Raw genomic sequence first — 11,869 nt, 5'->3', positions numbered from 1 at the left:
TTTAAAGGATTTTTTTGTTATTAAATTTTAGAATGAAATGATATTTTTACTCTTATATAAAACACAAGAAAGACAATCCAATCAACTTGTGCTTTCAAAATTTTCTCTTGGCCATTTGCGCTTCATCTTCGCTTTCTTGTTTAAGCCTTTGCAAAAGCTCTCTCTCTTGGAGGAGAGAACAAGTAATTCAAATTCAAGACTTCAAGAATAAAAATAACACGAGTAAATGATAGACAGACCTTCTTCCAGTTTATGAACATTCAATTCATTAATTCACTGAGCCCTGGAAGAAACGAAACACTTCCCAAGGTAGCATTTTCCCTCAATCTAAGCGTACTGCAAAACCCAGTAACATGAACATCAAAAACTCAAAAAAAAAAAAAGATTCGAAATTGGGAAAAGCCAAACATATTAGTTCAGGTACTTACACCAGGGCACGTTGAGAGCTCCGAAATCGGATTCAAGAACATCCGAAGCCAATAAACCGACCCGAGAAAATGGGGAAGAAGAGGACGCACACATTAAGCCACTCGAACTAAAGAGCAAGGAAGAAACCGATCAGAGGAGGGGAAGCAACGAGATGGCAAAAAAATCAGTTGGAGCCAAGACAACTCAATCGGGAGAGGTGATTGGAGGCCCTGGTCGCGACTTGCAAGAAGAAACGGTGGTGCTTCCTGACTTTGGATTCGTCATCGTCGGCGGAGGCAGAGGCGGAGGCCGCGGAGTTGTCAGGTGAGGGGTAGTGCGTCGCAGAGCGAGGACTCTCTCCAGCATGGTGGACGAATGGACGATGAGTTGATGACGCCATGACGGTGAGGCTGCTGGAAGAAGAAAGCTTTTGCTTAAACAAGAAAAAGGATGATTTGGGATTGATTTTCCTTTTCTAGGTCAAAAATGTCATTTCATTTTAAAAGTTATTGATAGATAAATCCTTAAAACTTAGAAGAGATTATTGCATCTCACAAAATTAAATTATCATTTTTTATTTTAAAAAAAATTATTTGTTATTTTTTTAAGAATGAATTAAATGTAATGTATTTTCTCGCTGTAAAAGGATGAACTCTCTCCTCTGAAAATTTACATAGCAACTAATTTTCATTTTTTTTTTTTATCGTCTTTCTTTTACGTCGGACTATTGAAACCTTTTTTTACCCCTTTAACAAGGATAGCCAATTTACATCCACGAAAGCGACCAAGAAAATTATTTTTTCTCGTACCAATGGAAAACGATTATATGTACCTTAAAAAAACAATTTTTTTAATATTGTTTACCGTAGGATCAAATTTGATTATTATTGAGTTTGATTGAAGCAAAGATTTCTAGTGCTAATTTTTTCATACATTTTAATTCTTTTTTTGGTCAAAAATACATTTTAATTCTTAATCTTATTTAAAAAAGGGAATTTTTCAGTTTAAACCCCTGACCAAATATAATAAAAAAGAGAGTTTTTTTAATGTTTAAAATTTCACAACAATGTGCACAAACAACTTCTCTATAAAAATAATCACTTCAACATAGGTAATAAATAATTACAATATGTAAAATTTTATAATTTTTTTATCATGATAACAGTACTAAAAATAAAATTAAGTGAAACTATTTATACGAATAACTCTTGTAAGAAAATTAACAACTTCAGTATAAGAAATAAATAATTTTAGTACGGAAAATTTACAAGTGTCTTTTAAGTTTTAACAAGCTTAAGCCATTAAGGATAATGGGATAATTTTAGTTTTTATTTTAATTTCATTTCACTATCTTTCATTTGCAGTGAAATTTTAAACTTTAGGAGGCTCTTTTTTTTATTATGTTTGTTCAAGCAGTCTAAACTAAATTTTTCTTAAAAGAAACTGCGTGCCTTTTACTTAATCGAACCATACATTTATCAATTTGCTTGAGTTACCAATAGTGAGTTTGCATTTGGCAAAACTTAGGTGTAAGATTGGAAATAAGTTAGATCGAGTTAGATTTTGATCAAATAGGCCTAAACTTATAAGGTAAATCAGATACTTGAGCCTAACCTAAAATTTATATAAGGCTTTTTTTATTACTTAGACTTGAATATACCTAAAGTTTGGCTTGACTTGAAGCCTATTTAAAAATTTACTTAAAAACAAGCTTTTTAAATAGGCTCGCATTTTAATTTTAAACATCTCAAATATATTTTAAAACTATTATAATATATAATATATAACGTGATTTATCAATTATAATATATAATAATTGAAATGACTCACCAACTACAATATAATATAACAATAAAATAAGAACATTAAGATTAATATATAAATCTAATATGATTGAAAATATAATTAAAAATAAAAAAGAATATATTGATTAAAAATTAAATAGTGAAACCAATGCGTTTGTGATATAGTAGATAATATATATATATATATATGTATGTATGTATGTATGTGTATATGTATATGTATATGTATGTATATAAATAGGCTGACTTGTTATGCTTGTAGATTAGGCTTTGAAGAAATAAGCCTAACTTCAACTTATTTAATAAATAGATTAGATTAAATTTAAAGTAGGTTAGGTTAGAGGGCTCTATTAAGAACTTGGCTTATTTCCATCCTATTTAGGTGCTTCAAAATTGAGCTTTCAACCAATAAAAATAAAGTCTAATAAAAGAGGTTAATTTTTTATAATTTAATAAATTAAAATTAAAATTTTTATTATAAAAAATATTTATATTTAATATTCAACAATATTTTAAATGTGATTACTTTTTTAATTAAAAGATATCTGAAGGAACATTGAGCTTCCGTCCAATACTGTCTTGCCAAAACAAGATTAAGCCGTGGAAATATCAAGGCACAGTAGCATGTTGACCGACTTTGATTTCTTGTGGGCTCTACATTCATTACGTGCAGCAAAGGTAACTTTCAGAAAAATTGGGATTTGAAACAGGATTTGATTTATCCATGTGATGAAATCTGATGCACTGATTACAGCGCCACGACAAATACCAAATACTTTGATACTACTTGTTGGCCAAGATGCTGAGCAAGAGACAGATGAGGCGTGCAATGTCTAATCGCGAGCATAAACCAGCAATGTTCAATTTAGATACGCCATTTTTCATCGGGAGAGAGAGAGAGAGAGAGAGAGGGAGAGAGAGAGAGAGAGAGAGTTCATTCAGTTTTTTAAGGGAAAATTGGCAAAAATAACGGACGCAGGATCCCTCCCTTTCCCTTTTCTCTTTTTCCTCTTCATTTCCTTAATTTTAACGGTATAATTTGTATGGCTCTTATCTCACTATTTAAATTAAAGTATCAACTGTAATCTAACATCATTATTATCTAAACAATTTATCTTTAAAAAAATTGCTTTGGTTCGTGCATGAAAAAACAATTCTGGAATTTTTCATTAAAATGAACAGTGTCATTTAAAATACAAATGCTATTACATTTTTTTCAAACTATTTAGTTTAAAATTTTATTTTTGCATTTCAAATTAAAATTATTATAGATTTAATCATTATTTTTATATTTATTGTATTATTTATAAATAAAAATATTAAAAATGGAGAAATATTAATGTATACATATAAATATATTATTTAAAAGATTAAAAAATATATTATTTATAAATTTTTAAACCTGTTCCTACCAAAACAATTAAAAACTGTTTTAGTGAGTATTGAGTAAAACAATTTTTATGTTTTTCTGATGCAATGTTCTTTCGGTAACATATGATCTTGCATTGATAAATAATATTTTTATATACATACACATTAATATTTTCCTCACTGAAACAGTTTTTAAAATTTATAAATTGATTGAAAAAGGTAAAAATTAGTTTTATTCAATGATACAGTTTTAATTTTTTTGGTAAGAACATTTTTTCACAATTTATAAATAATATACTTATATATGCACATTAATATTTCTCCATTTTTAATATTTTTATTTATAAATAATACAATAAAGATAAAAATAATGATTAAATTTATAATAATTTTCATTTGAAACACAAGAATAAAATTTTAAACTAAATGGTTTGGAAAAAATGTAATAGCATTTGTTTTTGTTTTCAAATGACACTGGTATTTTAATTAAAAAAATTCCAGATTTGTTTTTTTATGCACGAATTGAAGCAGTTTTTTTAAGGATAAATTGTTTAGATAATAATAGTATTACAACTGATACTTTAATTTGAATGGTGAGATAAGAGCTACACAAATTGCACGGTTAAAATCAAAAAAATGGAGAGGAAAAGAAGAAAAGAAAAAGGGAGAGACCCTACGCCACAACCTACCCATTGAATGAAAAAAAAAAAAGGCAACACACATATCCGAGCCAGCCTATTTGCAAAATTTACACGCGGGATGGACTATTAGCTATTCTTAGAGCCAGTTGTCCTAGCTTGTAAATAATTATTTTAAAAAATTTGCAAAAATAAAAAAGACACACCAAGTAAAAGAACATTACACATGATTTACTAAATTTCAAGGCTCAAACAGCATGCATTTCAAGATGTGCAGATGAGACTAAGTGTGAGGTCTCTCCTTTCACCTTTTCTCCTTCTCCCCTCCATTTCCTTCATCATAACCGTTCATTTTGTGTGATTCTGTGTGGCTTTCATCTGACCATCCAAAATATCTGTTGTAATCCACTATCGTTATTACCTAAACAATTTGCTTTAAAAAAAGGTTTTGAAATTTTTAATTAAAATAAACACAGCATTATTTTGAAAAAAATGTTATATTACATTTTTTCAAACTACTTAATTTAAAATTTTATCCTTGCATTTCAAATTGAAATTATTATGAATTTAATCTTGTAATGTTTATTTTTTATCTTTCTTGTATTATTTATGAATAAAAAATTTAAAATGGGGAAAATATGAATGCACATATATAAATTTATTATTTAAAAAATTAATATATATATATATATATATGTATGTATGTATGTATGTATGTATGTATGTATTATTTATAAATATAAAAATTGTTCCTACCAAAAAAATTAAAAACTATTTCAGTGGATAAGCTAATTTTTACGTTTTTCTGATGCAACATTGTTCTAGTAATATATGATCTTGTGTTTTCCATTTATGATTCTGATTTTATTTATAAATCACTTTTAACATTTTTTGTCAGTATTAAAGAAAAATTTCAAACTCATTAACATTATCTTAAAATTTAATAAACTCTCAATTTTGTCCCTATTAAGTCTTTCAATAACATATTTTCTCTCCCTAACATTCAATGGAGGGTAAAAAAAATTTATAATAAAAATTTAATGACATGACTCATAAATAGGACCAAAAAAATTCTTCAAAATACATATTGTTTATAAATTCAAAAACTGTTCCTTCCTTTAAAAAAACTTAAAAACTAAACCAATTTTTACATTTTTCAATCAATTTATAAATTTAATCACTGAAACAGTTTTAATTTTTTTTTGGTAGGAACAGTTTTTGAATTTATAAATAATATGTATTTTGAATTTTTAAAATAATATATTGATATATATACATTAATATTTTCTCCATTTTTATTTTTATTTATAAATAATCCAATAAAGATAAAAAATCAAATATTAAATTCATAATAATTTTAATTTAAAACGCAAGAATAAAATTTTAAATGAAATAGTTTGAAAAAAATGTAAAAGCATTTTTTTAAATAATGTTGTGTTTATTTTAATTAAAAATTCCAAAACCCTTTTTTAGAGCAAATTGTGTAGGCAATGATAGTAGTGGACTACAGTCTACAACTAGCATTTTGAATGGTCAAATAAAAGCCACACAAAAAAAATGATTAGGATGTAAGAAATGGAGAAGAAAAGGAGAAAAAGTCAGGGAGAGGCCTTGCGCCCCAAAAATGATCAAGTTAAAAGAGAAATTGTGTCTAAAGATCAAGTTAAATTTAAAAATCAAATTAAATATTTTATTTATTAAACAATCTGAACAAATGACTGAAATGCACTTCTGTTTAAACCAACGAAATTGAAAAAAAAAAAAGTTGCTTGCTAAACACGTGCACTTTAAGCAAGATTCCTTACACCTTAAACCAAAGCATTTACACCCAAGTCAAGAGCTTTATAATTAAGCCATAATACATGCACTTCAAGTCAAAAACCTTACATCTCAAGTCAAAAGCCTTGCACCCAAGTCAAATCTCTTACACCTTAAGCCAGATCTCTTACACCCAAGTTAGAGGCGTTGCACCCTAAGCCTTGCACAAAATTCAATCCTAGGATGCAAAGCTTCTAACTTAGATGCAAGGAATCTGGCTTAGGATGTAAAGTTTATTGCTTGAGTGCAAGGAATCTAGCTTGAAATGTAAGGCTTTTGACTTAGAGTGTAATGTTTCTACCTTGGGTGCAAGGGATTAAATTTAAGGTGTAAGAAATCTAACTTAAGGTGCATAACAAGCAACCTTTTTTTTCCCTTCAACTTCATTGGTTTAAATAGAAGGATATTTCAATCATTTGTTTAAATTATTTAATGAATAAGATATTTAATTTAATCCTTAAATTCAACTTAATCCTTGAACACAATTTTTCATTTAACTTGGTTCTTTTCATCAATTCTCCCATTTTTTAATTCCCAAAGAAAAGAAAAGAAATAGACATTTCATAGACGCCAGATAAAGGAGACGGTGTAGTTACTGTAGCCAAGCGTCCACTAAAATAATGAGAAAACGAAAAGGTAACCTGCATGCAATAAAATGGTTAGTTAATTAAACATGTACCCTCCATGAGATTCTTAAATTAGCAAGTTTGAATCAATTTCAATCAACTGGATATTGTTATTATATCGAAACGTACTTCATCCTGGGCGCATCGACAAAAAAAACGTAATAAATTAGATAAATTGGACCTTAGAAATTGAATAAATGCACTGCTCTTGGTATCTAGGTGAGCGGGAGGGTGAGACGTAGGCTGAATCGGAGCTTTGTCCCTTTCAGTCACAGAAAAGATTCGTCACGTTTACATTGGAAAAGCAAGGTCAAGGATCCTTTATTCCACTCTTTATTTTAATTGATTACACGTAAGTGATAACGCTCGGATGCAATATTATCTTATTTACTGTTCCTAAGAATCATTGGATACAAGTCAAAATTCTTGAGGAAGAAAAATTAATACCACGAATATTTCAAACATTATATAAAATAGATAGGGAAGGATTCATTAGTTAATATCGGTTCAACAGTTGGTCAAAAGCAGGGAGTAATAGTGGTTCACCTTTTGGTTCTAATTGCAGGGAACAGATGTTGCAGCAGGACCCAACGATGAGTAAGACTCCATTGATGAGCATCACAGCTCCACTGCTTGAGACTGAGGGGCCACATACGACGCATCAACACAGACTCAGAGAGAGAGAGAGAGAGAGAGAGAGAGAGAGAGAGAGAGAGAGATTTTACGCAATGAGTGGATGGCAATTCCCACTTGCTACCTTAAAAATTATGTAGGGAATGGGATCCACCAGGACGGTGGAGTGTAGCCCAATGGCCATGTCAGTGCAAACACATACTAAAAGCACAAAGAAACAACTACTAAAAAGCCTTCAAAAAATAAATAAAAAGCCACCAACTACGAAGTGGGACTTTGAGTGCTTCCCATACGCCCAAGTTTTCGAAAATTGATCCAAAACCCCAAAACTAATTACAAGTAAGGATATCAATATGTGCCAAGCATCCTTATTCATATTCATACGTCGCCTTCCGCTCTTAATATTTTATTACATTGCCACTCAATAATGCAGCTAGCCGTGTTTTTTCAGGAACCTTTTTATCCATATTTCTCATATCTCATCTCCACCTTAGAGCCAAAAAGAGTACAACTGAATTATACAAGAAAAAACAAAGAGCATATCAGCTTAAATTTTACGTCCCACTAAGGCTGTCATCATCAACCTCAATCATGGATTCATAATTTATACTTTAACCATGAATTCCCACTTCGCTCGAAATCATCTTTTAATAGTTTGCTTTTTCTTGCCTCAAGCTTAACCTGCAAAAGCATTCGAAGACCAACAAAACAAATCCCTAAAGAATCTGAGACAAGTAGCCAATGCATGAAAGCTATACCATCACTAGTAACATTCAACTATGCAAAAAGCACAGTAATAATTAAAAGCAGGCACTGACCTTTAAAAATCTGTGGATGGGTACCTGATCACTATCATGACTTTAACCAGCCTATTTGGTTGCGTGATATACCAGAGCTTCATAATCATAATGTACGTATCCAATACTTCTGATTCTGAAAGCACTAGGAGTCTAAGACGGTTCATACGTCAGCCCACTATATAAGCATGTGCCCTGTAAGTTAGTAGCATTCTTGTGGCTCAAGAAAAAGGTTAAGGTTAGAGCTCCAACGTGATGGAGAACCAGAAACCCAGTTGGTTTGAAAGAATGAAGCCATTCATGGCTGTAGTATTCTTGCAGACTGGGTTTGCAGGCATGGATGTTCTATCCAAGGCTGCATTGAACAAGGGGATGAGCAATTACGTGCTTGTCGTCTACCGTCATGTTGTCGCCTTTTTTGTCATCGTGCCTTTTGCAGTGATCCTGGACAAGTCTCTTTCTTTCTCTGTCTCTCTCCTTTTGTGTGTGCGTGCATGAGCATCTCTCAGTTTGTATGTGCATGCCTGAACTGAAACTGAAGTCATACTATATTTCTTTTCACAGGAAAGTTAGGCCAAAGATGACATTTTCAATCTTCATGAAGATAGTGGCGCTCAGTGTGCTAGAGTAATACTCCTTCCTAGCTATACACATACTCAAATCTATGAAAAACAATAAATCTGACTCTCTTATATCACTTCTTACTGGCAGGCCAGTTATTGACCAAAATTTGTACTTTCTGGGAATGAAATATACAACGGCAACGTTTGCCGCCGCAATGACTAATATCCTTCCCGCCATCACCTTCATCATGGCCTGCATTCTTAGGTGAGTAAAATTAGTTTCCACCCCTTTGTAGCGATTTTCAGAAATTTGGTAGCAAAGTTAATCAGATAGTCCGTATTGTACCCTGTGTGAGTGTTTGACTCCTCCATTCAATCAAATTCTATGCCCTGCCTAGGCTTGAGAAGTTGAAAATAAGAAGCATACGCAGCCAAGCCAAGGTGTTTGGTACTCTAGCAACTGTTGCTGGAGCCATGGTCATGACATTGATGAAAGGTCCGGTGCTTGAGTTATTTGGAACACATGGAAATAGCAGCAACAGCCACTATACCGGCAGGGCAAATCTTCAACACGCAATAAAGGGATCAATCATGATCACAATAGGCTGCTTTAGCTGGGCTTGTTTCATGATCCTCCAAGTGAGTTACTCTCCATCCTAATTAATGGGGGGAAAAAGGAAAAACAATGCTTTTGGTCTCTATATTTTGCTCAGGTTTTGTCATAGATCTTTATACTTTTTTTTTGCGTGTTCTAAGTCCTTATACTTTTCTCTATCTACAACGTTGGTCCCTATAATTTCAACGGGACATTGACATGACACAAACGGTGTTAAGATTGCTGACGTGTCCAATAACATCGTCTCTCTAAAATTATAGGGACTAACGTTGTAGATGAAAAAAAGTATAGGGACCTGAAACACTTAAATAGTGCAGAATAGTAAAACTCAAGCAAAGTGTAGAGATAAAAAATAGTGTTTTTCCAAAAAACAAAAACAAAAATCCCCACCACAACCTTTCCTTTAATTTGTTGGGTTTTTGTTGGGTTTACTGACACAGCTTCATCTCTGTTTTTCTAGGCAATTACTCTTGAAACTTACCCAGCTGAGCTCTCTCTTACAGCATGGATATGCCTGCTAGGATCAGTTGAAGGTGCCGTGGCTGCCCTGGTTATGGAAAGGGGCAACCCTTCGATTTGGTCTTTAAATTGGGACACAAAACTGCTGGCTGCTGTCTATAGTGTAAGGCCATCTAACCAACTTAGAAGAGGAACATGTGATGTAGAACATAATACAAAACACTATGCATTACGTTGAACACCCAATCCAGCACACACTTACCTCTCACTATAGGTAAGAAGTCAAAAGTTGCCAAACCGAATCGGCGTCCGATAGAGATCCTCCTCAATAATTGGTGGATGTCTACTCAATGACTTTCCAAGGCTAATGAACCAAAAAAAAAAAAAAACAGAGAGAGAGAGAGAGAACTAATAAGAGGTGTCACTGCAGAAGCTTAGCCACTAGATCATCATTATCATTCATAAACCATATAAAAACTGCCAGACAATAATATTAACTTGGTGTGTGTGTGAATTGTTAACTTAGCAAGACCGCTTAACTGCAATAAGATTATCATCACCCACCTACTAGGGTCATGATCTCTTGAGTAACAAGGCTATGGCTTAAATGCCTTGACTAAAAAGCTTTGTAACTAAACAAATACTCCCGTCGGACCACAATATAAGTCATAGTTAACTAGTTCACTATTTATGAATAATGTTAGTTGAAACCTTAAATTTTTAAAATATCCACATCTTTTCATTTATATCCTTATTAAATATCCTATATAAAAGTATTGATAATAGTAATTAAAATTTTAATACATGATTTTTTCAAAAAGAATAATAAATGAAGTAAGAAAAATTATCCAATGCCCTCTATTTTAGACCAGGTAAGGTTTCTAGAAGATGCATTCTACTGTAGTTTAGAGGGAGTATTTGAAAAGGATTGCTGAAATATAGTTAATGATTAACTATTTTCCTCTAAAAATTTCGAAAATAATTTGCATGCAGGGCATTGTCTGCTCAGGAATGGCTTATTACATCCAAGGGGTTGTGATGAAAACTAGAGGCCCAGTATTTGTTACTGCGTTTAGCCCCCTCTGCATGGTAATTGTCGCTATCATGGGCTCCATCATTCTAGCTGAGCAATTGTACCTTGGAAGGTAATTATGAAAATCAAGTGCCAATCACACAACTCACCTATTAGAACTCGAAATCCACAAATCTCTAAAAGTAAAAAACCTAAAAATAAAAAATCTGAAATTTTCCAGGGTGATCGGTGCCATTGTCATTGTTTCGGGTTTGTACCTTGTGGTGTGGGGTAAAAGCAAAGATTACGATTCACTAACCCCAATCCCCAAGGAGCACATACTGCCAGACAAGTTCAGCTCAGGTGAGGGAAATGCCCGAACTGAGCACTCCAAACATGAGGTCATCACTATCATCAATTTTGAAGCAGCAATCAGGACTAGAGAGGAACAAGTATGAGGAAGTCAGACTAGTAATCATCAAAGTTTCAGTTACCCAGGAGCAATCCAGCCATAATGCAGGCCCATTCTCAATGAAACAAAAGCAGAAGTATAGTTAGCTACTTGCTTGATCCTTCAATTGTGATGTACGTTATTAGAGGTTTTCAATGTAACAGTTAGAAACTCAATAAGGCAGAAGATAACCCACAAAAGAAAAGAGTCTAACTTTGCGTCTATACATTAGATTGCTGCAAAGTTAAATGTCAAGTATTAACCTGCAGCACCATGAAAAATCCAAGGTTCAAGACGATTTCCAGTTGATTCCTTTCGTATGATGCCGTAAAGTTCTCAAATGTATCAAGAAGGGAGATCCATTTTCCTTTTAACCTAAACGTTAATTGACTCTAATTCATTGAATAACAAGGCAATGCTGGCACGTATTGGACGGCTGAATGCAGCTGGCATTAATAACACTAATTAGCTAAAGGAAACATCTCTTCTACCAATGAAGAAAATAGAGAGGCAAATTTCAATCTTCAAATTTGGGTCCCAATAGTTCCAACAATATCCCTATCTAATTCAAACACTTGTTACATAAAACGCTAAAATCATGAGGTTAAAGACAAAGTAAAAAAAAAAAAAAAATCTAATGTTTTCGCTCTGCTTTCCACATTTTTCTCCATT

At 32.3% G+C, this 11,869-nt stretch overlaps 1 protein-coding gene and 1 long non-coding RNA gene across 2 annotated transcripts; one reads left to right on the top strand and one right to left on the bottom strand.

The window, feature by feature from the left end:
* Positions 1-227: 227 nt before the first annotated feature.
* On the bottom strand, positions 228-866 carry LOC129304641 (uncharacterized). Its single transcript, XR_008591743.1, has 2 exons — positions 429-866; positions 228-336 (listed from the first exon to the last, which is right to left on the bottom strand). It is a non-coding gene; the product is annotated as an uncharacterized LOC129304641 (long non-coding RNA).
* Positions 867-8,264: 7,398 nt separating this feature from the next.
* Positions 8,265-11,506, top strand: LOC129307135 (WAT1-related protein At2g37460-like). The gene is made up of 7 exons (XM_054948015.1): positions 8,265-8,548; positions 8,661-8,723; positions 8,808-8,924; positions 9,058-9,298; positions 9,736-9,897; positions 10,728-10,879; positions 10,988-11,506. Exons 1-7 carry the CDS (start codon positions 8,352-8,354, stop codon positions 11,202-11,204), a joined length of 1,149 nt encoding a protein of 382 aa, XP_054803990.1. The 5' UTR covers positions 8,265-8,351; the 3' UTR covers positions 11,205-11,506.
* Positions 11,507-11,869: the final 363 nt, after the last annotated feature.

This window comes from Prosopis cineraria, unplaced genomic scaffold, assembly GCF_029017545.1.
Source record: "Prosopis cineraria cultivar Desert tree isolate PC_DT_omini unplaced genomic scaffold, ASM2901754v1 PC3, whole genome shotgun sequence".
Classification (NCBI taxonomy): domain Eukaryota; kingdom Viridiplantae; phylum Streptophyta; class Magnoliopsida; order Fabales; family Fabaceae; genus Prosopis; species Prosopis cineraria.
The sequence above is the reverse complement of the archived record's forward strand: the minus strand, read 5'-3'. Positions and strand labels throughout refer to the sequence as shown.

Bases quoted from the DNA above. Each gene is read 5' to 3' on its own strand.
- LOC129307135 (XM_054948015.1), top strand. From the start codon at position 8,352: ATGGAGAACCAGAAACCCAGTTGGTTTGAAAGAATGAAGCCATTCATG. The intron at 8,549-8,660 runs GTCTCTTTCTTT...TTCTTTTCACAG, and splicing joins TTTGCAGTGATCCTGGACAA to GAAAGTTAGGCCAAAGATGA. The intron at 8,925-9,057 runs GTGAGTAAAATT...TGCCCTGCCTAG, and splicing joins ATCATGGCCTGCATTCTTAG to GCTTGAGAAGTTGAAAATAA.